At 38.2% G+C, this 24,842-nt stretch overlaps 1 protein-coding gene across 3 annotated transcripts in view; it reads right to left on the reverse strand.

Moving 5' to 3' along the window:
• The window catches only part of ETFQO (electron-transfer flavoprotein:ubiquinone oxidoreductase), a 91,386-nt gene extending 69,563 nt beyond the window's left edge, over positions 1–21,823 (reverse strand). For 2 of the 3 annotated variants that reach the window (XM_089155486.1, XM_089155485.1), the window contains exons 1-2: positions 21,178–21,823; positions 2,005–2,081 (exon numbers count right to left, since the gene is read on the reverse strand). In XM_089155486.1, coding sequence (XP_089011612.1) covers positions 2,005–2,081; positions 21,178–21,667 — 567 coding nt within the window. In that variant the 5' untranslated portion in view covers positions 21,668–21,823. Of the gene's footprint in view, positions 1–2,004; positions 2,082–6,907; positions 7,027–21,177 lie in introns of all 3 variants that reach the window. The other variant, XM_089155487.1, reaches the window with a different exon arrangement.
• Positions 21,824–24,842: the final 3,019 nt, after the last annotated feature.

Below are 24,842 nucleotides of genomic sequence, written 5' to 3' on the forward strand. Positions count from 1 at the left end.
ATTGATTCTTCATGTATAATTACACATTTATACATTGCATAAGTACTCAGGAGCATAAATAATAAGCAATAAAAAATTTTACACAAATAATGAAGTGAATCATTATTACATGTTGAAAAAGTAAATTACATAATTTCAAGGACATCAACACCATGGTTCAAGAACTCGCTCTCGACACCCATCTCGCCCCCTAAAAAAAAAAGAGATCTCGAGCAAGATCTTGCATTTTTGGACGGACCAACTTGACAAAACTCGAGGGTCCATCGCGGGGGTTTTAAGGCCCAGGTTGAGCTCAAACTTGGTAGGTAGCCTAATTTAGGCATTCTGAATACTTTGGTGACCTAAGATTTGTGAGAAAACAGCCTTAAGTATGAGTTTTAAGTTGACCCTAAGTTTGAAACTGAAATGTTAAATGAATGAACATGCAAGGTTATAAAACATGAAACATAGAAACATTAGGACATATAAATGAAAAGCAAGTGATAAGATACATTAGATAACTTAAGTAGCAATAGAATCTCATCCACATAAGCATAACACAACATCATATTCTCAACTCTCGAGAGTACAATAATACAACCATCATAAGTTCAATATAAATCATAAGTTCATAATAAAAGTGTTGGGTATGGCTCATGCTTCACATTTTGTTTCCAATGACCTTCCCCCTGACGCACACGGGGGTTATGATTTTAGGCCTCAGGATTTCCTTTGCAGTTCGGGCTTAGGCCCATGAACAGCTGTTGTGGCCTTGGTTGAAGAACTTCTTCAAAGGGCCATGTTTGATCTTCCTTTTTTAATGTAGATGTGTTAAACCTTGTTGCAAGTCAAGATCTGGCGTCAATCCAACAAAAAATAAGGCAAAAATGAAGGTTTGGAAGGTCTTGGCAAGTTGGGAGGCAAGGGAGAGCGAGACAGGTTGAGCTCTTGACATGTCTCAGTCGAGAGATGGAATTTCAAGTGCCTGAGTGGACCGAGATCTCAATCAAGATTTAGTAAAAAGGAGATCTCACATGGGATCTCAACTCGCCATCTCAAAATAGGAAGATCACTCGAGATCTCAAACCGTGATCAACACATCACACTCCGAAAATCTTAGTACAATTGTTTAGTATTTCATGCAAGTTTGTTGGAACTAACGTGCAGTATTCTTTAAGTACCTGCCATAAGATATAGATCAACAAATTGTGAAGATATCCCTAAATCCATTCTGATAAGTCATATTATGCCACTAGCAACACGTACAGCCGGTGCATTAGGTAGGAGATATCATCCACAAAAATCGATTTAGTACATCCCTTTTGAGTGGCATGACTTAATTTTAAAAATTCCTAAGTTTTCAACCAAGTGTTTCAAAAGATCTGAGATTTCAACCAAAAAAAATCAGAATTCCGGACTGAAATATTAAAATTTTCTGAAATCTCGATCAAGTTTTGCTCCAATTTTTTTTCAACCACCATCTCATTTTGGTGAGGTCAACATTACCAAAATCTGCCAAAATTTCAGTGACATTTCACGAGACTTAATTCCATGTTGACAACCATGTTCAAATTATCAGTTCCCAATTAGCAGCTTCTGAGCTTGTCGTAGGAGTTTTAATTATTTCAGGCATACGAAGGATTCAAAATAGGGCCTATATCATCGTACAGAAGATTATTTAGTTAAATTTATTTTCCTTTCATTTCCTGCTCTTTGATTACTCGCTCTCTTCTAAATTTTCAGTTTAGACACTCTATTTCAAATTTCATCCTCTATTAGTTTTAAATATTTATTATGTCAATTAAAATCCTACAAAAAATTCTCATTCATGAACTTCTAATTTAAACCCCTACATATCTTCATTACACAACATGGAATTCTATTCATATCCCTTCCAGATTAAATCACACCTGTGTATAACCCTGACTGTATATACCACCATAAGTGCATGAACACACTTTCCTAACAAATGAGAATTTGCAGATGCAACAACTTTGTAAGACAGAAATAGATTCAGAAACACACCTCCTCCTGTCTCCATTGAGGAAGAAGTTCATCTAGTGCCCGAGGCTCAAAAACATTTCCTGATATGATATGTGCACCTGCAATTACAGGACAAGAAAAGCTGTGATGGTCAAAAGAAACACCAATAAGAATATACGTTGAAAAAAACAAGAATCTAATGTTAGGACTAGTAGAAACAATATATCATTGTGGAAAACACTTGTAGGCTGTAGCAGTAGCCTGAGAAACAATATATTACACACTGACCAACACTTATAGCAATAGCCCAGCAAAGAAAATTCACAGTATTTAATTAATTAAGTTAAATTTTAGGTAACTATCAGACCACGCAGATAACAAATAATTTGGTTAGGATACACAAGGGGTTCATGTTCTCTGTATTTTTGGGGTTGGGGGGACGGAGAGGGGATTGGCTGAGAATAAATAAAAATATGTTAATACCTTTCAAGGATTCAAGCTTTACAGACCATCCCCCAGAGATATTTCTAGATAAAACTTAGGTGAGACACTCTGGAAGATTTACAAAGTTAAAAACAGAAGGAAAACACTATAGTACTACAGACTGCAACTTTGACAAAATGGCTGCAAGCAGTCTAGTCCAAAGACCACCAAGGCACACTCATCTCCCCCATTGGAATGCTGAATAACAATCTTAAGTCAGAATAAACAGCCTAAGAGTAGCCATCTCAAGATTCTCAACAACAATCTGTAAGTTTCTTCCAATAAGAGTTTCAGCCCGAGAAGAATCAGCTGCAACTAGAAGGGCCTTCTAATAGAGGCCATAGTTCAATGCTGCCAAAATTTTGAAAATTTTGGATATTTCTGCCAGGCCAAAGCAAGAGCTATTGTCGATATAAAAAAAGAAAAATACAATATTTTGAAATTTTCAAAAATTTCATGGGATCATCTCATTTCAGATTTCAAATAGTTGGATAAATCGGTCTAAGATATGCACTGTTTAAAATTTCATTAGTTCAGTTTTTTTGTTTCAGTATTTTGGTCATTAGGCATTTTTCACCTCAAAACGGTCAACTTCATTTCATAGGAAAAATACAACATTTCTACAAAATGGCCAGTTATTATTGTTATTTCATTTTTCCTATTGGCACTTGCTGGACCCTCCTTCCCCTTGGTCAAATATAGAGGGCAGCCCCTTCAGGTGATCTGATTATGTCTTCCCAGCTAAGATTCAACATACAAGAATTCAAGAACAAAAGAAACAAGTTAGTTCAAGGGAAGTAAAGAAGAGAGGCTCTATTGGAAGTGTCAACAAAGTTAGCCTGGGCTCAGCCTATGCTCAGCTACAGCTTCCTCATCCTGCTAAATGGGATTCGATCACCCAAAATCAACCTAAAGTCTCCAACCTTTGTTGTTAAGGTTGGGAACTGTCGTCAGATTCTGCATTTGACCAAGCCATACCAAACCTCAATGATGGTTAGTAAAGATAGAACTGATGCAAAAATCTCTGAACAAATACAGAGAAAACACACTCCCACAATTAGCAATCGTAAAATGGTCAACGCACAGAATGAGCCTCTATTTATCAATAGCTACAAAAGAGGAGTAGATTCAACAAAGATCAATGAAACAGATTTTCATGGTTATTCACCCCAAAGTGATGTAAAACCCAATTTTAGGGTTAGGGTTTCTTGGAAGAATACCCTAAAATGAAGGGTTTGCCTAGAATCTTCCAGAAATCAAATGGATAGAATGGTTAAATTTGGGTTGGAGAATTTGGTTAGCCCAGAAACAAGGGAGGGTTATGGTCTTAACGAAACCTAAGATGGGATGGTTGGGAGAAGTTTAGGGCTTTAACAATTTCTTATGGGTTTTGACAATTTCTTATGTGTTGACCTTGGGTGTCTAATATATTCTAAGGTTGGTAGAAAAGAAGGATAAATATATCGGGTTCGTTTCCAAAGTGAAAAAAAAATGAAATCACTTTTGGATAGGTATACTCCCTATGTATCCTCTACCTGTGCACCAGGGTATGAGTTGGGTACCCACCTGGAATGGGGATCAATATGGGTTGGATCTTGGAGAAGGAAAAAGATTCTTCTTTTTTTTTTCCTTGCTCTTCCTTTTCTTTCTTTCTTTTTCTTCTCATTTCTTTCTTCTTTTCTTTCTTTCCTTTCTTCTTCTTTCTTTTCTTTTCTTTCTTCTTTCTTTCTTCTCCTTTCTTTCTTCGTTCTTTCTTCTTCTTTCTTTCTTTTCTTTTTCTGATTTTCTGTTTCTGGTTTGCTGCAAGGAAGAGAGGACAGAAAGAAAGAGAGGCCAAGAGGGTGGTAAGAGAGGAGGTAGGTACCATAGGGTACAGGAGGGGTAGGAAAAGGGCTGGAGGGAGTAGTAAGGGGTAGGGATGGGGGTTAGGGGTGTCGTGGGGGCCTCTGGATGCTGCTGCCAAGGTGTGGCAGCAAGAGGGAGGGGGTGTTGGGTCTGCACAGAAGATGGGAGGGTCTTGCGGGGGCAGAGGAGTGGGGTGGGGTGGTGGAGAAGGGGCTGGGGGTGGCTACAATTGAAGGGGAAGGGGTGGGGGAGACCTGTATCGTAGAGGGGAGAGGGGAGAGGAGTTAGGGCTTGCTTACTTACTTGGAACTTGCTTTTTTTTTTGGAAGAAAAGTGCTAGACACAGTGTGTGGCTGATCTTTGAAGAGGAAGCTTACTTTTAAATCCGCTGTGGACCAATCTAACAGGAACCACGGTCCTCAACTCAAATATTCTTGTCCAAATAATCAGACTTAAGAAACTTACAAAGAAAGAATAGGGTTATTTATGGCCGACTGAAAGACTCTGAAGTCTAAACCTATGTGGATTTCCTTTATAGATTAGGATTCCCTTATAATTTATTTCAACCATCCAAATAATTATTAAAGAACTGACGGAATCTCCTTGAAAATAGATTCCCCCTAAGACTTAAAACACTAATAGAACTCTTTTTGTAAATAAAGACTGATAAGGGTCTATCTTTAAAGTAGAATCCCAAAGACTCAAGAGCATATCTTTAATTCAAACTAGACTCCTAACTGATCAAGACTCCCCTGAAAAATAAAAGGAAAATTCTGAAATTTAAAATTAGAAACTAATTAGGGCAGGATTTGACCCAACCACCCCTTTAAGAGGGTTTGGCCAGCCCTAGGTGCGCCACCTTAGAGTGGCCTTGGGACGGGCTGAATTTTGGTTCACATCAGTAAGGAAAAGGCCTTTGTGGTTTTCCCATCCTTGGAGCTTCTGAGCAGCCTTTAAAGGCAGACATGTGCCCCTACAAAACGCCTATTATTTTACAACATTCCATATGCTCAAGAACAAACCAGAGCAAGAAACCTTTCCGCCACCTTTGCAATCCCCAGAAGACTGTATGTTTTTCAAGGCACACATGTCCCAATCTTAAAGGTCCATCAATTTACCCATTTCTGAAGGCTATTCACTGTTCCCGACATGAATCATGAGAATCCCAGCCACAAAGAATGTTGCATCAACCAGAATTTCAGCCAAACTTGAGCTAACATGAACGGCTAATGAAAGGAATCCAAATAATCTGCTGGCAAGTGCGCTTCAAGTAGAAAACAGTCCTCATGGAATCAAAGGCTGGACAGAAGAAGAAGAACAAAGTCCATTGAACCAGTTCCAGATGGAATAGAACTGGACCAGGTCAAACCAACCCAGATGCCCTTTGTGTGTTTTAACAAACCAAAAACAGCAGAAAAGTGAGGAGAAAGGAGGAAGAAGTGAAGAAGTGAAGGAGATGATAGAGTTGTGCAGAAAGTAATCTCTTTGCCTCATGCATGCCCATTTATTTTATGCAAACTCTTCACCCTTCATGCATGCCATTTATTTTTATTGGAACCCCAAATCCTCAGCATATTGAGTCGTTGTTTTGCTATGAAAGACCTTGGCACTTTGCATTAAGTTATGGCACTGAGGTTTCACATACCTCTCAAGGGTTGTTTTTATCTCAACCCAAGTATGCCACCAATCTACAACGATGTCACATAAGAGACATCAAGCCTCGTGTCACTCCAATGGTTTCCAATTCTTTTTTGGGTTAGACTACTTTTTCTGATGTAATTTTGTTCCACAGTATAGTTGGGGGTACTTGATCATGACACGGATTTATCCTACACCGTTTTCATAGTCTGTCCATTTATGCATTCTCCAACTCTTAGTCACTCCCCCCTTGGTCAAGCATAGTCTCTGCCATGTAAAGTGGTACTTCTGATCATGGGCTTCATATTACTCGTGACAATTCTCCTGATATATATGCTTTTTAGATTCAGATTGGGCTGAATGTCCTTCTACTTGCCATTTTATCACTGATTTCTACACTTCTCTTGGTGATAACTATATTTCCTAGAGCACCAAGAAACAGCCGACAGTGTCTTGCTCTAGCAGGGAGGCAAAGTATTGTGCCATTGCCACAACCGCGGTTGAGTTGACATGGTTATCTTTTCAATGATCAACATGACCCGGCACTTTTGTTTTGTGACAAAACCCATGCTTCCCTTATAACTGTCAATCCTGTCTTCCATGCTTGCAGCAAGCATGTTGAGGTTGACTACCTTTGGTTCACAAGAAGATCGCTCTAGGTCCCTTGGTTACAACATCATTCTGTCAAATCGGCACTTGGCTGATGTCTTCACTAGCCCTTTTTGTCGTCAAGAATTGGCCGTCATTTGTACCAAACTGGCTCTGAGCCCATCTCATTTGCCAGAGGATATTAAGATAGGACTACAAGACCCAGGTGTGACATTGTTTGTAGGCCCACATATACTGTAACCTTTTATATTTCCTATTGTAAGTTCTAACCATACTTCAAATATATCAGAACAATCTCAGTGGACTAACTCCACACACTTCATTTCATCATTTTTAGCTCTTCTGTATTTTATTTCTGTAACAGACTTACAGTGGAAAGTAGCACAGTACTTCCAGCCATTCAATTTTCCATGCTGATATGCGTCATGAGGTAGGTTGGCCATGCAAAGCCCATGCTTACACACTCTCACAATCAATGGTGGCATAGATCTGAGAAAAAAAGAAGTTAAATAGAGCAGGGGGGATGAAACAAGGGGAAAAGATGAAGAAGAAGAGAGTAAGATGCCACCAATGAAAAAGATGACAGAAGAGCAGTTTTCTCTTACATGGCCCACCCATAAAGGTTCTTTATGGCCAAATACTTGACATGTGCTAGGTCCATGAGACCTTTATGACAGGTAAACCCCATAATCCACTGCTAACATGTCAAGTTTCAGCCCTAATGGTGTCAGCATAACTGAAAGCTACAATGATGGTACATATTCTGTCAATATAAATGAATGAAAGGTATATCATTGAAGTAGGCTTCAAAATTATGTGAATACAAACAAATGGCAAGGGTATATCAATAAATTAGGCTTTGAAAGTAGAGTTCCTCAAAATCCTCTATTTCCTGTCATTCACTTATGCCACTCTCAGTCCCTCACCGAATCCTCCCATAAACCTGATCAAAGCTTCTCCAACTAGGATGAAACTTGACAAGTGCAAAGGAGACCATGGGATCTACCTCTTCACAAAATTTGGGCCCCATCCAACATGTGACAGATTTTTGGGCTGATCAGCTAACTTCAATAAGTTTGAGGTAGGTAACTTCTCCTACTTACTCTCTTCTGTTAAGACAGCACTACAGAATCCAGGTGTAGCATAGTTCTATAGGCCCACATATATTGCAACATTTATCGTTCCTATTGGAAGCTAACATTGCTTTATAAATATCAGAACAGTCTCACTGTGACTTAACTTAAGACACTTCGTTTCATCATTTTCAGTTTTCTACCTGGTATCAGTTACCTCTTCAAAGTAGACTTCTCATTTTTGCTTTTTTTATTATATTGTTCTTCATTTTCTTGATGTCATCCATAGTGTTTCCCCACCCTTGCTTTCAAAATATCACGAATTTTGTTATCATGAAGCTCACACTGAAGAATTTTTTGCTCTGGCGGACAAAAATTACAGTCTTTCATTGGATATGCTCCATTTATCAACGGTGACATCTCTGCTCTAGATCACAATGTCATCACTCCAGATGGTTTTAAGGTTGTAAATTTGAGAAAGAATAAGGTCAAGAACGAGGGAGAGGAGAAGATGGAAGTGATGATTTTGCACTCCTCAAAATAACTCCACTATTTATAGGCTAATTTACAAGTATATTCTATATATGAAACAAAGTAGAACCAAAATAGGAGAGCATCAACCAATTTCAATTGGTATAGAACAACTATTTACTGCCTCTTTTTCCTATCGACAGTTAGCGAAAGATGGAACTTTCCTTTCCCAAATTGCTGTTCCTAACACTCCCCCTCAAGCTAAAGCATATATATTACTCATGCCCAACTTGTTACAAATATAGGTAACCCTTGTACTCCCTAGAGCATTGGTGAACAAATCTGCAAGTTGTTCTCCAGTCCTCACATACTTGGGGGATATCATGCCTTGTAGTAACCTCTCACGAACAAAGTGGCAACCAACTTCAATATGTTTGGTACGTTCATGAAAGACTGGATTTGATGCTATATGAACCGTAGCTTGATTGTCACACCATAACTTCATTGGTGTGTTATCAATAATTCCTAATTCCTAGAGTAATTGTTTTATGATTTATCCATACCATCTCGCATGTTGCCTATGTCAAAGCACGATACTCAGATTCTAAGCTTGATCTTGCTACCATTGTTTGTTTCTCACTCTTCCACGACACAAGATTTCCTCCAACAAATGTGCAATAGCCTGTAGTCGATCTTCTATCAATAAGTGATCCAGCCTAATCAACATCAGAGAATCCTTCAACATTTCTATGTCCATGATTAGTGTAAAGAAGTCCACGTCCTAGTGCTTTCTTAAGATACTGCAAAATTCGAATAATTGCATCACAATGTGTTGTACGTGGGGCAGACAAAAAATTGACTCACAACACTGACAAGAAAGGCAATGTCAAGTCAAGTCACAATCAGATAATTAAATTTCCCAACAAGCCTTCTATACTTCTCTGGATCATCAAGAATGGTTCCATCTTCTGGCATTAACTTTAAGTTAATTTCCATGGGAGTGTCTAGGGGTTTTGATCCCAACATTCCTGTTTCAGAGAGCAAATCTAGTACACACTTCCGTTGAGACAAGAAGATGCCCTTTGTTGATTAGGTGACTTCAGCTCCTAGAAAAAACTTTAACTTGCCCAAGTCTTTGGTCTGAAATTTCTTTTGTAAATAGGTCTTTAACCTATCAATTCCTGAAGTGTCATCTCTTGTAATGACAATATCATCAACATAAACTACAACAAAGATTTTGCCTGCATCAGAGTTTTTAAAGAATACAAAGTGATCACTTTCACAGCGGGTCATCCCAAATTCTATTACAACAGTAGTGAATCGTCCAAACCATGCTCGAGGTGATTACTTTAGACCATATAATGATTTGTGGAGGCGACAAACCTGATTCTTCTCCCCCAGAGCAACAAACCTAGTTGGTTGCTCCACATACACTTCTTCATGCTGATCTCCATGAAGGAAGGCATTCTTCACATCCAACTGAAGCAAGGGCAACTAGTAGGTAGCGGCAAGAGAGATTAAAATGCGGATGGAAGTAAGTTTGGCAACAGGCGAAAAATATCTACATAATCCATGCAATAAACTTGAGCACAACCCTTTATAACGAGATGAGCTTTCAGGTGAGCTAAAGAACCATCAAGATTAACTTTCACAGTGAATATCCACCAACAACCAATAGCTGTCTTTCTTAAGGGTAAAGGCACAAGATCCAAAGTCTGATTGTCTTCTAAGGCTTGTAATTCTTCGTTCATTGAACTAACCCACCCAAGATTAGACAAGGCTTCAAGAACATTCTTAGAAATAGGATAAGTCTTTATAGTAGATAGAGCAGTAGAAACCCAGGTGATAAAGCAGAATATAAAATAAAGTTAAAGATGGGATACTGAACACAAGGGCGAGTACCTTTCTGAAGAGCAATGGCAATCATGGTGGGAGATCTCGCGAGATATCTCGGTTTTTTCATAAACCGAGACGAGATTAAGGGCGAGATCTGCGAGATGGGATATCTCGCTCGAGATCTCGCCATATCTCGCTATATCTCGCCATATCTCGCCATATCTCGCCCCAAATCTCGCCATATCTCGCTGGAACTCTCAATTTTTACCAAATTTTTTGTAGATTTCAGCCAAAGTTTCACTTGCAACTACTTTTAGCACATCTACAACATCAAAGAAAGCTCAATCATCCTTTACTTGTCTTATGAACTTATGCGTTAATGACTTATATAAAACTTCTAACGGTTGTATACTTTTATCATTCTATTCTTGAAAGTTAAGATTGTAATACTCATATGAATGTTATCTTGATGACATTTAAGTTATTTGATGTATTTGATACACATGATTTTCATTTATATGCCTTAAGGTTTTGTATTACATGTTATATAACCTTGCATTCCCTAATCCTACAGCATTAATGGTTTTATATTATATGTTATATAACCTTGCATTCTCTAATCCTATAGCATTTCGGTTTCACAATATGGGTAGACTTAGAAATCATACTTAGGGCTGTTTTCTCACAAATCCAAGGCCACTATTGTGTTCAAAAGGCATCAAATAGGCTAAATACCAAGTTTTAGCCTAACTGGGACCCTAAAACCCACCGAGATGGGCTACCGAGTTGACGCCCAAAAAATGGCATATCTCGACCGAGATCTCGCCGAGATGGTCGAGATCTCGGTTTTTCATGGTAGCGAGATCTCGCTCGAGAGCGAGATCTCCCCCATGATGGCAATATCAAGGTCAGCAGGAACGTCTGCAGGATCAGCAAAGTCAGCACAAAGGTAGAGACTGTAGGTGCAAAGGGGGAAGCAGGTGGTTTCAGATGGCATATGTACACTTTGGTGATGCCTGGCGGAGGTGGATGTGAAGGAACTATACCATGTGGAAAAACACTTTGAATAATACATAGATCATCATTTAGGTCAATTAACCTAACTGATTCAGTAGAAAAAGGAGTGGACTCAAAAGATGACACATCTGCAGTGACAAAATATCTTCATAAGTTGAAAGAATAACAACGATACCTGTGGAAAATCTTAGAATCATATCATAATATTTTATTAGTATCTTTAATCTAAGTAGATCAGATTGTAATATTCTATTACAAGTATTTTTCTTATTATTGCAATCTTCTATTCTAGGTAGATTACTCATTGATTGTAATCTTCTATTCTAGGTAGATTTCTCATTGATTGTAATCTTCTATTCTAGGTAGATTTCTCATTGATTGTAATCTTCTATTCTAGGTAGATTTCTTATTTATTCTAATCTTCTAGGTAGGATATTCTTTCCTATTTCATATATAGCAGTTGTGTATATATTGATTGTAAAGTTCTGAATAAGACACTGAAGAATCAAACATTTCAATTCCTATTTTGTCATGGCATCAGAGCCAACCAATCTTGGGATTGCTGTTCAGCTTTCAGGCCTTCATTGCCTTTAATCTATGGTGTTTCTGACACACAGAGATTATTCTTCCTTTGGCCTTTATCGCCATTCTTTATTCAGCTCTGTTCTGTTTATTTTTCCTTACCTGAAAAACAGATTTATTATTTCTCCGCCTTATCTGTCATTCTATTGCATCTTTGGTTACTGTTTCACATACTATTTTTAAGCACCTACAAAGAGTATATCAGAACCAAGAGAGGTTACTTTCGGGACTGCATTTGATTAGAAAATAAAAAATCTGCAGAATGGAGAATTGCAAAACAGAGACAATCTATGGTGTACCTACTACAAGAAAGCTCGTCACACACGGGAAAGATGCTGGAAACTTCATGGTAAACCTCCTTGCCGAGAGTGGCGGCACAAAGGAGAGCAATCTGGAAATAATGGTCAGGCGCATGTTACATTTGCACAGCAACCTGAAGTCACTAATAAAGAGGTTGCTAGCCTTAATCAGGAGGACATAGAACGTGAAAAAACTCTTTTGAGCAACCTTAACAAAAAACCAGGTACATGTTCTTTGGCATATTCAGGTGAGTTTCCACTTTCTATTGGATTAAATGTCTCTAGTAATTCTCTTCCAAGCCCCTGGATCATAGATTCAGGTGCAACTGACCACATGACACATTCACCAAATCTTTTCACCACATATTCTCCCTGTCCAAGTAGTAGGAAGATAGCTACTACTGATGGCTCGTTAACTACTGTGGCTGGAACTGGAAATATTGAGCTCAACTCATCCCTCACCTTGAAAAATGTTCTACATGTTCCTAGACTATCTATAAATCTCGTTTCTGTGAAGAAACGCACGCAAGATTTACATTGTAATGTAGTCTTTCACCATAGTCATTGTATATTTCAGGACAAGGATTCGGGGAGGACGATTGGACATGCTAGAGAAAGGGATGTACTCTACTACCTTGAGGCACCAAGCCAATCACATGCTACTAATGGTAGTCCTTCTCAAACCAATAAATAAAAAATCTGGCTTTACCATCATAGACTTGGAAATCCTTCCTTTAGGGTAATCAGTCTTTTGTTTCCTTCTTTGTTTCAAGGCATACATGTCGATGAGTTTCATTGTGATGTGTGTGAGCTTGCTAAACACAAGCATGTACCACTTCCTTTAAGCAAGAAAAGAAGTTTCATCCCCTTTTATCTCATTCATAGTGATATTTGGGGTCCTTCTAGAATTCCTAATATGTCTGGGGCTAGGTGGTTCATGTCGTTCATTAATGATTGCACTCGTGTCTCATGGATTTTTCTACTCAAAAACAAATCCGATGTTAGTTGTGTTCTTCTCAACTTCCATTCCATGGTTAAAAACCAATTTGGAGTTAGTATAAAAAGATTTAGATCTGATAATGCCAGAGACTATTTCAATCAAATTCTAACTCCATTCTTTCAAAGGGAGGGAATTATACATGAGTCATCGTGCGTTGATACCCCACAACAAAACGGAGTAGCTGAACGGAAAAATGGCCACCTTCTTGATGTAACTAGAGCCTCCCTATTCCAATACAATGTGCCTAAGTCATTTTGGGGGGAAGCAGTCCTCACAGCAACTCATCTCATAAATCGGCTGCCTTCGAGAGTCTTAGGATTCAAGAGTCCAATGGATGTCCTTTCCCAGTTCTACCCAAACCTAAAAACGACAAATAACCTTGTTCCTCGAACTTTTGGGTGTGTCTCATTTGTTCATATTCATGGACCACATCGGGGTAAATTAGATCCTAGAGCACTCAAATGTTTATTTATAGGATATTCCTCCACTCAAAAGGGCTATAAGTGCTATCACCCTCCTTCAAAAAGGTTCTATGTTTCCATTGATGTCACTTTTCATGAACATAAGTCTTATTTTTCCACACCTCATCTTCAGGGGGAGCATTCAATAATGGAAGATAAGAATGGGAATTCCTTACTTGACTTAGAGTTTACTCCCAAATACTTCATTATGTCACCTGAGTCAAACTGTGAACAACCTAAACTTGTGTCAGACTCACCTGTGTCAAACTGTGAACAACATGAACATATGTCAAACTTTGAAATGAATGAGCCTATTTCTGATATTGAGCATGTGAGATTTGGCAAAGGAAAGGTGTACTCAAGGAAGAAGAATCTTGTTCCAGAATCAGTGCAAGTTCAAGACTCCAATCCAAATTCTGGAAATGAGGTACAAATGACTAATCCTTCACTACAAACCAAATTCGATGTGCCCACAGATAGTAATGAACTAGACCTTCCTATTGCCATTAGGAAAGGCACTAGAGAATGCACAACGAAACCCCATGTACCCTCTTGCCCAATTCTTGTCCTTTAAACATTTTTCCCCATCTCATAGAGCCTTTCTGGTAAGTTTAAACACCATTACCATTCCTAACACCTTATCTGAGGCTTTATCCAATAAGGAGTAGAAGCAAGCTATGAATGTGGAGATGGAAGCATTAGAAAGCAATGGAACATGGGAACTTGTAAGATTACCAAAAGGGAAGAAACCTGTGGTGTGCAAATGGGTATATACATTGAAGTATCGAGCAGATGGATCTTTAGAAAGGTACAAAGCAAGGTTGGTAGCCAAGGGCTACACACAGACTTACGGGATTGACTACCTCGAAACATTTGCTCTAGTTGCAAAAATGAATACTGTCAGAATCTTACTATCCTTGGCGGCAAATTATGGTTGGGACTTGCAACAGTTTGATGTTAAAAATGCATTCTTGCATGGTGAACTAAAGGAAGAAATTTACATGGAGGTTCCACCGGGTTATAAGAAGGATTTAGCTGCTAATATTGTATGCAAGTTAAAAAAGGCTTTATATGGACTCAAACAGTCACCGCGGGCATGGTTTGGCAGATTTACTAAAGTCATGATTAGTATGGGTTACAAGCAAAGTCAAGGAGACCATACATTGTTCATCAAGCACTCATCATCTGGGGGAGTCACGGCACTACTTGTGTATGTTGATGACATAATAGTGACAGGAAATGAAGAAAAAGAGAAACAAAATTTGACTCAATGCTTGGCTAAGGAATTTGAGATCAAGGCTTTAAGAAGATTAAAATACTTCCTTGGCATTGAAGTTGCTCACTCTCAACAAGGCATTTTCATCTCTCAACAAAAGTATATCACTGATCTCCTTAAAGAAACAGGAATGGCCGCGTGTAAACCAACAAGCACTCCAATAGATCCCAACAGTAAACTTGGGAATGCAGAAGAAGATGTTGTTGTGGACCGAGAGATGTATCAAAGACTAGTAGGAAGATTAATCTACTTGTCTCACACAAGGCCAGACATAGCATATGCAGTTAGTGTAATCAGCCAATTCATGCACAGTCCAAAGGAAATTCACTTGCATGCAGCTCACCGTGTGCTACAATATTTAAAAGGGACGCCAGGGAGAGGCCTTTTATTTAGAAGGAATAAAGGAATGATACTAGAAGCATACACTGATGCTGATTATGCAGGATCAGCAGTAGATAGAAGGTCGACCACAAGATATTGCACATTTCTTGGTGGCAATCTTGTGACATGGAGGAGCAAGAAGCAGAATGTTGTGGCTCGGTCGTGCAGAAGCCGAATTTCGTGCAATGGCTCAAGGAATATGTGAATTACTTTGGTTGAAGATTATCTTAGAAGACCTAAAGGTTGAATGGGGTGGACCAATGAGACTCTACTGTGACAACAAATCAGCAATCAGTATAGCACATAACCCTGTTCAACATGACCGAACCAAGCACATTGAGATTGACAGACACTTCATCAAAGAGAAGCTGGACAGCGGACTGATTTGTACGCCATATGTGTCTACATATAGTCAACTTGCTGATGTACTTACTAAAAGATTGAGCAGCACAGCCTTTCAAAAATGCATATCCAAGCTGGGAATGGAGAATGCCTATTCACCAGCTTGAGGGGGAGTGTGGAAAATCTTAGAATCATATCATAATATTTTATTAGTATCTTTAATCTAAGTAGATCAGATTGTAATATTCTATTATAGGTATTTTTCTTATTATTGCAATCTTCTATTCTAGGTAGATTACTCATTGATTGTAATCTTCTATTCTAGGTAGATTTCTCATTGATTGTAATCTTCTATTCTAGGTAGATTTCTCATTGATTGTAATCTTCTATTCTAGGTAGATTTCTCATTGATTGTAATCTTTTATTCTAGGTAGATTTCTTATTTATTCTAATCTTCTAGGTAGGATATTCTTTCCTATTTCATAAATAGCAGTTGTGTATATATTGATTGTAAAGTTCTGAATAAGACACTGAAGAATCAAACATTTCAATTCCTATTTTGTCAATATCCCTTTTGGGTTCGAAAGTACCCACAAACATACACTTAGGTGCACGAGGATCAAGTTTAGAGATTCCAAGGCGATGATTACGAATGTAACATATACAACCAAATATGCGGGAGGGGGGGCAAGGTAAATAAGGGAGATGAAGGAAATAACGGAGAATGAGGAATGCCACCTTTTAATACATAGGAAGGCATCCAAGTTAATAAGATAACAGCAGTTGAAACTACATCAGTCCAAAAGGATTTAGGAACATTCATCTCAAATAAGAGAGAACGGGTGACCTCCAATAAGTGTCTATTTTTTCTTTCTGCAACCCCATTTTGTTGAGGTGTATCAACACAGGAGGATTAGAGAAGAATTCCATTAGAAGCCATAAATTTATAAAAGGGATCAGAGAAATATTATTTAGTATTATCACTACAAAAAGTACGAATATGAACACTAAAATTGAGTACAAATTTCAATAACAAAATTGCAGAATATGTCAAATAATTCTGAACGATTTTTCATTAAATAAAGCCAAGTGACTCTTGAAAAGTCATCCATAAATGTAACAAAGGATCTGTAACCTGAAGTAGAAGTAATAGGACAAGGTCCCCACACATCAGAATGAACTAAAGAGAAAGGGTGGTCTGATCTTTTATTTATACGAGGGGGAAAACTCTCTCGATGAAGTTTTCCAAACTGATAAGACTTACAGTCCAACTTAAAAAGAGAATGAAAACTTTTATCTACCAATTTTAGGTTTTCCAAAGAGGGATGCCCCAACCGACAATGTATTTGATGGGGGATGGAAATACTAGAACAAACAGTAGAGGATATCTCCTCGAATAGATACAACCCCCCTAACATACGACCTCTACCAAGCATCTTCTTTGTCATAAGATCCTGAAATAAACAATATCTAGGAAAGAATTTCACCAAACAGTTATTAGTGGAAGTAAATTTATGAACAAATAATATGTTAAAAGGCAAATTAGGTATATAAAGAACTGAGGATAGAGTAATGGATGGAGTGAGTTGAATTGTACCCATTCCTTTAACATTGATATGAGAACCATCAGCAACTCTAACCAAAGAGGATGATGGAACAAAAGAGGAAAATATACCTGTAGCCCCGATCAGATGATCAAAAGCTCCTGAATCAATGATCCAAGGGCGAGATGTGGTTGAAAGGCAAGCAATAGCATTACCTGTCTAAACAAGGTGGTAGTGGCAGATTGTGGTTGAGTAGCCTGAAACTGAGTGAAACGAATATAAATCTTCTTCGGCCATCTTTATAGTCTTACGACTCTTACCATCAAGATGAACTTTAGTAGTTGCAAAGGCTGATTTAAAGGTGGTGACCGCATTAGCCATGTGTGGGGGCTTCCCATGAAGCTCCCAACAATATTGTTGAATATGTCCTGGACGACCACAATGATGAAAAGTCTTAACTTGTCCTGAAGAGTTGTGTGAACCTGAATAATTTCTAATATTATTTCCTTGAGTTCATCCTATATTCTGTCCACCAAAGGTCTGTCCTCCAGAAGTGCAGCGGGAAATTGTTGCCAAAGCTGAATTTTATGTAAAGTTATTGGTACTCTCCCTTGCAACATGAAGAACTCTTGAAAAGGTGTCAGCTAGTATGGGTACATCATCACTACCAAGAATTTGTGCTCTAACTGCCTCAAACTCCTTTCCAATACCTCCTAAGAAACTCATAACAACTAATTGCTCTCTTTGATTTTGCATAGTTTTGACATCAGAGGATATAGGTAGAATAGAGTTTAGTTCTTCATACAGTCTTTTAAAATCTGCAAAATACTGAATTATATATCTAACTTTCCTATCTACTCAAATAAAATTCCTGACACAATTCGTAGATTCTAGCTAGATTTTTCTGACCAAAATACAACACATTCAAATACTCTCATAATTCCTTCACAGTTTGTAAGTGAGTAACCAAATCTACAATATTATCAGCCAAGGAATTAAAAATCTGCCCAAGTATTCAAGCATCAACAATTGCCCTAGTATCATCATCTTTAGGTATAGTCTTAGTCAAATGATCTATCTGTCCCCGTCCAGTAAGAACAATTCTATCTATAGCCCTCCAGTGGTGAAAATTTGATAAACCCTCCAATTTCTTCTCAATTAACCAATGAGAGGATGAAGAAATAATTACACTCATGGTATTTTTACTTTAAGTTTCTCCCATATCCAAACACAATTAAAACCAAATTAAATTAATCTCAGAAATCAAATCCATATTAGTTTCAGAAATCAAAATCAGATTAATCCAAGAATTAGAGTAATCCCAAAATCAGAATTAATCCCAGAAAAGAACCAGATATTGGACAACCTGAACCAATAGATCAAACCAAATCAGCAAACCAACTCAAAACCAATTTCAAAATTAATCAAATTCCCAAAAATGTGATTCACTCGGCCCTAAATAGATCAAGAGTGAGGAAGACTACGGGTCACTCTTCCTCAGCCACAAATCACACAAAAATTCTCTCCATCAATCACAAATCTATCGTACCTGAGAATGGCAAATCCCGACACAACTCTAGCACCAATCATGGCAACGATCTTAAGAAGAGGTCATCACATAGCTCTCCCTTTGAAAAGGAAACTTAGTCTAGGTTTTCACTTGCATCGATCTTCAACAGAGACACCAAATAATGGCAGTGTAAGAAGCTGCATCAATCTTCAAACAAAAACCACCAACAAGTGCAACGTAAGGTGCTGCATCCCCTTTAATTTCTGGAAACGACTCTCATACCAATTATAATCTCTTTCCTTTCTATAGAATCAGCTATTTGTACTAGTAACTCTTAGAATCGAAAGGAACAAGAGGACCTACAGCTCTGATACCATGTAAATTTGAGAAAGAATAAGGTGAAGAAACAAGGTAGAGGAGAAGATGGAAGTGATAACTTTGCTATGGAGGCTCAAATAGATCACATGAGCACTCCTCAAATTAACTTCACTATTTATAGGCAAATTTACAAGTCTATTATATATAGGAAACAAAGTAGAACCAAAATAGGAGAGCATCAACCAATTTGATTGGTATAGAACACCTAATTACCGCCTCTTTTTCCTATCGATGGAACTTTCCTTTCCCAAATTGCCCTTCCTAACAAAGGTCATCAAGCCAAAGTCTAGACTTCATGCCCTAGATCTGCACCAATAGCCTAGTGAAAGCATGGATCACCAACACTCTCTCCGAAGAGGTCCTTCGCCTAGAAGTTGGTATCAAGACCATGGTTGTCGAGGCGACAAGGCGAGGCTAGAGGGCAACAAAAACCAAGGCAACACAAAGCAAGGCAACAAAGCGTTGTCTTGACCCAAAAATGGGCTTAGGCGTTTAGGCAGATGCTTTGATAACCATGGTCAAGACTACTAATCTATAGCAGACTTTGGCTTAGGCCTTACCCAAGCTTCCGAGGCACATGAATCGAGCTTCCTTTGAGCTTTATTTCTTGCAGAAATCTCTTACGTAGTCAAGTTCAAGTGTCTTTGTGATCAGTTAAGCTCTATCGTAAACCAGAGCTAGATTAACAGAAGGCTTTATTGTTACTCACCAATCTTGGCTCTTATTAAGAGAATTTCTCCACCAACATACTCAAAATTTTCAAGCTACGGTGAGCTGATCAGTTGTTTTGTAGCCATGACTTCTGTAACAAGGCACATATTCTTGATTCTGTTGCTCCTCACCTGCTCTTCTTGGTGAAAAACACTGCCTTCTCTGGTCATCGCTGTCGCAACAGGGCTAAACCTCATGATTGCTCTTTCACTTCTCATGGACAAGGTTTTCACCAGAGTACCAGATATGATTCTGGTAACGAAAAAATGAGATCTATTAATTCCAAGACAATTGATTTTGAAGCTTCCATGCTCGATCTATTATCAAATGCCAAACTTGTCATAAACTTGCTCATGGGGCTCTCAAATGGTTCAACACTGGCTATCAACCTGAGGATGTCCCTGTCACTTGCTACTGTTTCATTTGAGCAATACCCAAGATTTCGCATAGTTTCCTGATACTGATGCTAAAGCTTACATCTCTATTGCAGCAGGAAATCTTCATTCTCTTGTTCCCTGTCAAGGTTCCCATACTGTGATGGCTGCTAATGGCGTTCTATTGCCCATTACACATGTTTGTTATGGTAGTATTCACATCTGCTTCAACTACTATTCGTCTGGAGAATATTCTTTCGGTTCCATTAAGAAAAAATTACTCAACGCCGCAGCTTGCTGGTGATTATCCTGACTGTTTTGAATTTGATAAAACCAGTTTTTTAATTAAGGATCTTCAAACCAGGAAAATTTTGGCATCAAAGAGTAACACTGAGGGCTTGTATTATTTTGATTCTGTTGATGGTTCTTCTGTGTCTAATTAAGGCATTTTTCTTAAGGGTGCAATTCATACCATATGCTGTTTATCAAAACCAAAAACTTCGTTTGAGAACAAAACAAACCTTGAGAGGTATGTGAAATCTCAATGCCCAAAAATTATGTGAAGTGCCAAGGTCTTTCATAGCACAACGAAATGTGGTAAGAGAATTCTCCAAAATTAAGAGTCAATCCCACTAAGAACAATATCTTCCACATATAACAGGAGAAGAAGAATATGAGCAATATCAAGCCTGTAAAGAAACATAAAACAATACAAGGAACTAAAAAGAAGCCAAGAAATAGCCCACAGTTTGCCAGCGGGTGTTAAGATAGGAATACAAAACCACCCACGTGTAACATAGTTCTGTAGGCCCACATATACTGTAACCTTTATCTTCCCTATTGTAAGTTCTAACCTTACCAGAACAGTCTCGTTGGGGCTTAACTCAAGACACTCTGTTTCATCACTTTTAGCTACGCTGTTATCTTTTCTTTTATTTCTTTTACAGACTACAGTGGAAAGTAGCGCAGTCCCAGCCATTCAATTGTTTTCACGTTAATATGCACCACAAGGTAGGTTGGCCAAGCAAAGCCCTCGCTTACACACACTCACATTCAATGACAGCACAGATGAGATGAAAAGAAACCATTGATATGAACCATTGACTCCATGCCACTAAGCTCATTGATACAATTACTTCCTACATAGACTCATATTTTCATCTTCTAATTGCACCACTGTCTCATCTTTTAATGTTTCCAAGTTCGCCATATTGACGCAAACTGTGAGCCAATTCAGAGAATTAAAACCTCAAAATCAAATAATTTCTCTTCCCAAAAATATAGAAATCCGTGAAGACAAGTGATAACATAACTAAGTAGAAGTTATTGAGCTAAAACCAGCAAAACCCTTGTTACCAAAATTCAAGACAATCAAAAACACTTACCAACTTCGGCACCTTTCTCAACCACGCATACGGATAAATCAACATCTCTTTCTTGGCACAACTGCTTCAACCGAATTGCAGCTGACAACCCAGCAGGTCCCGCGCCCACAATAACAACATCATAGTTTATTGATTCCCGATAAGATTCAGTACTGAAGCTTCTCGTTTTTCCAGAACTGATCCGATTTCTACAACTGGTCCGCTTTAGAAGGGACCCAGATAAGAAAATCCTAGATTCACCACCCAAATAGAAAAATAAGGAAAAATCAGATGCTCTTCTTGTGAGGTTGGGGAAACTCATCTGTTTAGATTGAAAGCCAAGTGTAGAACCGGAATTGGCTCGAACAGAGCGGGAAATAGTTGAGTTAATCGAATTAGATAGATGAGCATGTCCATAGGATGATTTAGATGAAGCATTTCGTAAAACAGAGGCCACGCTACAGCTTATTCTAGATTTAGATTTGTGGATGATAGATTGGAATCCAACCATTCTTGCTTAGCTATCTCGCTGTGACAACTGAAACGATCTTCAGGATGAATTTAGAAGCCGCAGCTGTTCGTCTTGAGAATCTTGACGTGGAATTGCAGATATACTGAGTTTCCCCCCAGGAAACGTGTCATTATTTTCTCATTTTTCAAATAGGCTGGACGCCCACCAAATAATTTTAAATAAAAAGAGGTTCTACACTTCTACAATTCCTTTTTTTCTTTTCTTTTTTCTTTTTCTCTTTTTTTGGGTGCTGGGCAGAGAAGAGAGTTTTTCTATCAAAATAGAAACCTTTTTAAAAATAGAAAACTTTCGTTAGGATCGATTTTGTTTAGAAGAGGGTTTTTCTATCAAAATAGAAACCTTTTTAAAATAGAAAACTTTCGTTAGGATTTTGTTTAGCAAAAACAATTATCACCCCCCAATTTTATTTTATGTTTTTAACAAAAAAATTTAAAAAAAAATCGTTTGGGTGAAGATTGATTTCTGTTGTTCGTTTTGAGAATTTTGACATAGAATTGCAAATGTATTTTCCCTCCAAGAAACGTGTTATTATTTTCTCATTTTTCCAATTAGGTTGGACACAGCCGAATCTTAAACCTTTTTTACCTAAAAAGCAATAAATTTTTTACTGAAAATAGTATTAAATAAGAAGAGGCTTTTTCCTTCTTCTTTTTTCATTTTTTTTTTAGTTTGTAGTCTTTTATGTAGGTCCTCTTAATAAAGCATAAACTAATGTTACGTCCTCCTAATACAATAAATTATATTTAGGTCTCAAAGCTACTAACACTATCTTCTACAATTAAGTTTTTTTTCAAATTTTAAATATGAATGGACCAAAATATTCCTTAATTGTTTCATTACCAAAATAACCCTCCTCTAAATATCCTATTTTCATTTTTATGCCAATGATCTTCATGCTAACCAAATCGTGGCTTTTGAATCTTGAGCAACACCTGAAGTCTCACTATCACTCTCCCACTCCTTCGCAACTCTCACCAAGACCTCCACTAGACATCGAATGGAGGAGCTAAGGGCGACAATGTGATTGTTATTGCCTTTGCCTTTGGCTGAAGGAGATGACAATGGGGTCGGAAAGTTGCAGAGGTACCGAATTCCTGCGAGCCAAACCAGATCGGTTCTTGCGGCAATGCTTGCGTTTGAATCGCTTGGAACCCATACAACCCATTATCGAATAATTAGAGAAACAAGGAGAGAATAAGAAGTAATCTAATTGAGCAAGAGGTAGAATGGGGATAAACAAACTGCTATAAAAGAGGGAAATGGAATTAATTAAAGGGTGTATACATAAATTTGAGACTGGGTCAAGAGGAACCGTTGGGATTTATTAATTTTTTTATTAATAAATTATATGCCAATGACAAAGCTGGAAAATAACTTTTAGGCAGTTACAAAATATAGGGTTATATATTTGTAACCACCGCATCACTTGAAAGTGAATTATTTGTGCATGAGATTTTTTTCCAGAAAAAGGAGGCTCCCATCTCTCCTAAAAACGCAGGAAGGGTTTTCTTTCCTTTGCTTTAGATCTCTATACCATCCTTCCATGGCGTTTGAGTTGTGGAATTTATTCCCTTTTCTAGAGATTGTGGAATCAAACTGATGAAGCTTTGGTGGAGGAACGAGGACGTGGAATCCAGATTACTTCCGCTGCGGTAATTCTATATTTAAGAAAGCGAATCCAAGTAAGGATCGTTCCTCTATCAATTAATCGAATTGAGATATATGGAGTTATTACCAAAATTGGCATTAAAGCCTAAGGTTCCCGCAATTCTGGGTTCCTCCCTATTGTTTTGCTTTCTTGAATGGACCCAATGGGAAGATCCAAGGTTTAATAGAAAACCCATGGGAGAATTAAGAGGGATTTTAGAAACCCTTATTTTTGTTTGGATTCGAGTAGGAGGATCTTTGATTTCCCTTATGTAAAAATTGCATGCATTGATGATCCATGATGAATGTTTTTGTTCAATGTTTGTTGGATTTTCCATGCATATTTTTGGAAGAATTTTTTTGAGGAAAAAACGTGATTTTCCGTTTTTTTGAAAAAAATTCATTCAAGGGAAAATGACGCCGTTTGGTCACTGTGGACTAGATGGACGTCCGTCTATTGGTCTGATCAAAGTGGCCCAGACGGAAATTCCGTCTGGACCAGACGGCAATTCGTCTAGGAGATGGATTTTTGAAATTTTTGGTCTATCCAGTTATGAATGTGTTTCTAACTTACTGGACACCAATGGCCCAACAATCTGTGTGATGTCTGGGCATTGAGGGCCTAGTGGGAGCTGGTGAGGTAGAAGTGTTCTGTATGAACCACCTCATAGCATAAACATGATTGGATGTTTTATTTTATTAAAACCGTTTTAATTATGGGTCTTTTAATCATTTACTAGCACAGAAAGAAACTAGTATATAAGTCTATGTGTTTGCATGAGAATTTGATTGAATGTTTGTTAGCATCTCTTTTGGTTTAAATGCTTATCTCATAGGTTGATTATGCTAGTGTGATTTGTTGTTGCTTGTGTTGTGTTTTATGCTAGAATAGTTGAACTCATCCTTATATATATTGTCTCTAGTTTAATGGCTACTACCAAGAGTATCGTTGTTGACCTCACGAAAGGAGATAAACTGATTGAGAGGAATTATGATCTCTGGCACCGAAAGGTGCAGTATCTCCTAGAAGAGCAAGACATGCTAGAAACCATAAACCATACCATGTCCCCACCTGATGGAGGTACCACTGCACAGCATCGCAAGGACCTTGAGCTTTATAATGCCTGGAAGAGGAAAGGCCAGGTAGCTAGGATTACCATCTTAAGCTCCATGAGGGATGACCTGATGCTTCGATTTGAGAAGCACAAGACTGCAAAGTCTTTGTGGGAGGCAGTGAAGTTCTAGTACGGAGGCACTTCCACCACAAGAGGCCGCCAGCTCGGACTCACTTTTGACGGTTATAAGATGCGCCAGGGCCACACCATGAGGCAGCATATAACCATCATGTCAAACATGATTAGTGAGTTGAGCGCATGTGGGTGCCAAAAGACTGATGAGGAGCAAGTCTCTGCAATCATTAGGTCACTGCCGAAGACTTGGGAGCATATGAAGATCTTCTTGACTCATGTTGATGATGTAAAGACTTTTGATCAAGCTACCAATCACC

This window comes from Hakea prostrata, chromosome 5 (assembly GCF_041222555.1).
Source record: "Hakea prostrata isolate BN-2017 chromosome 5, UWA_Hpros_2, whole genome shotgun sequence".
Taxonomy (NCBI): Eukaryota; Viridiplantae; Streptophyta; class Magnoliopsida; order Proteales; family Proteaceae; genus Hakea; species Hakea prostrata.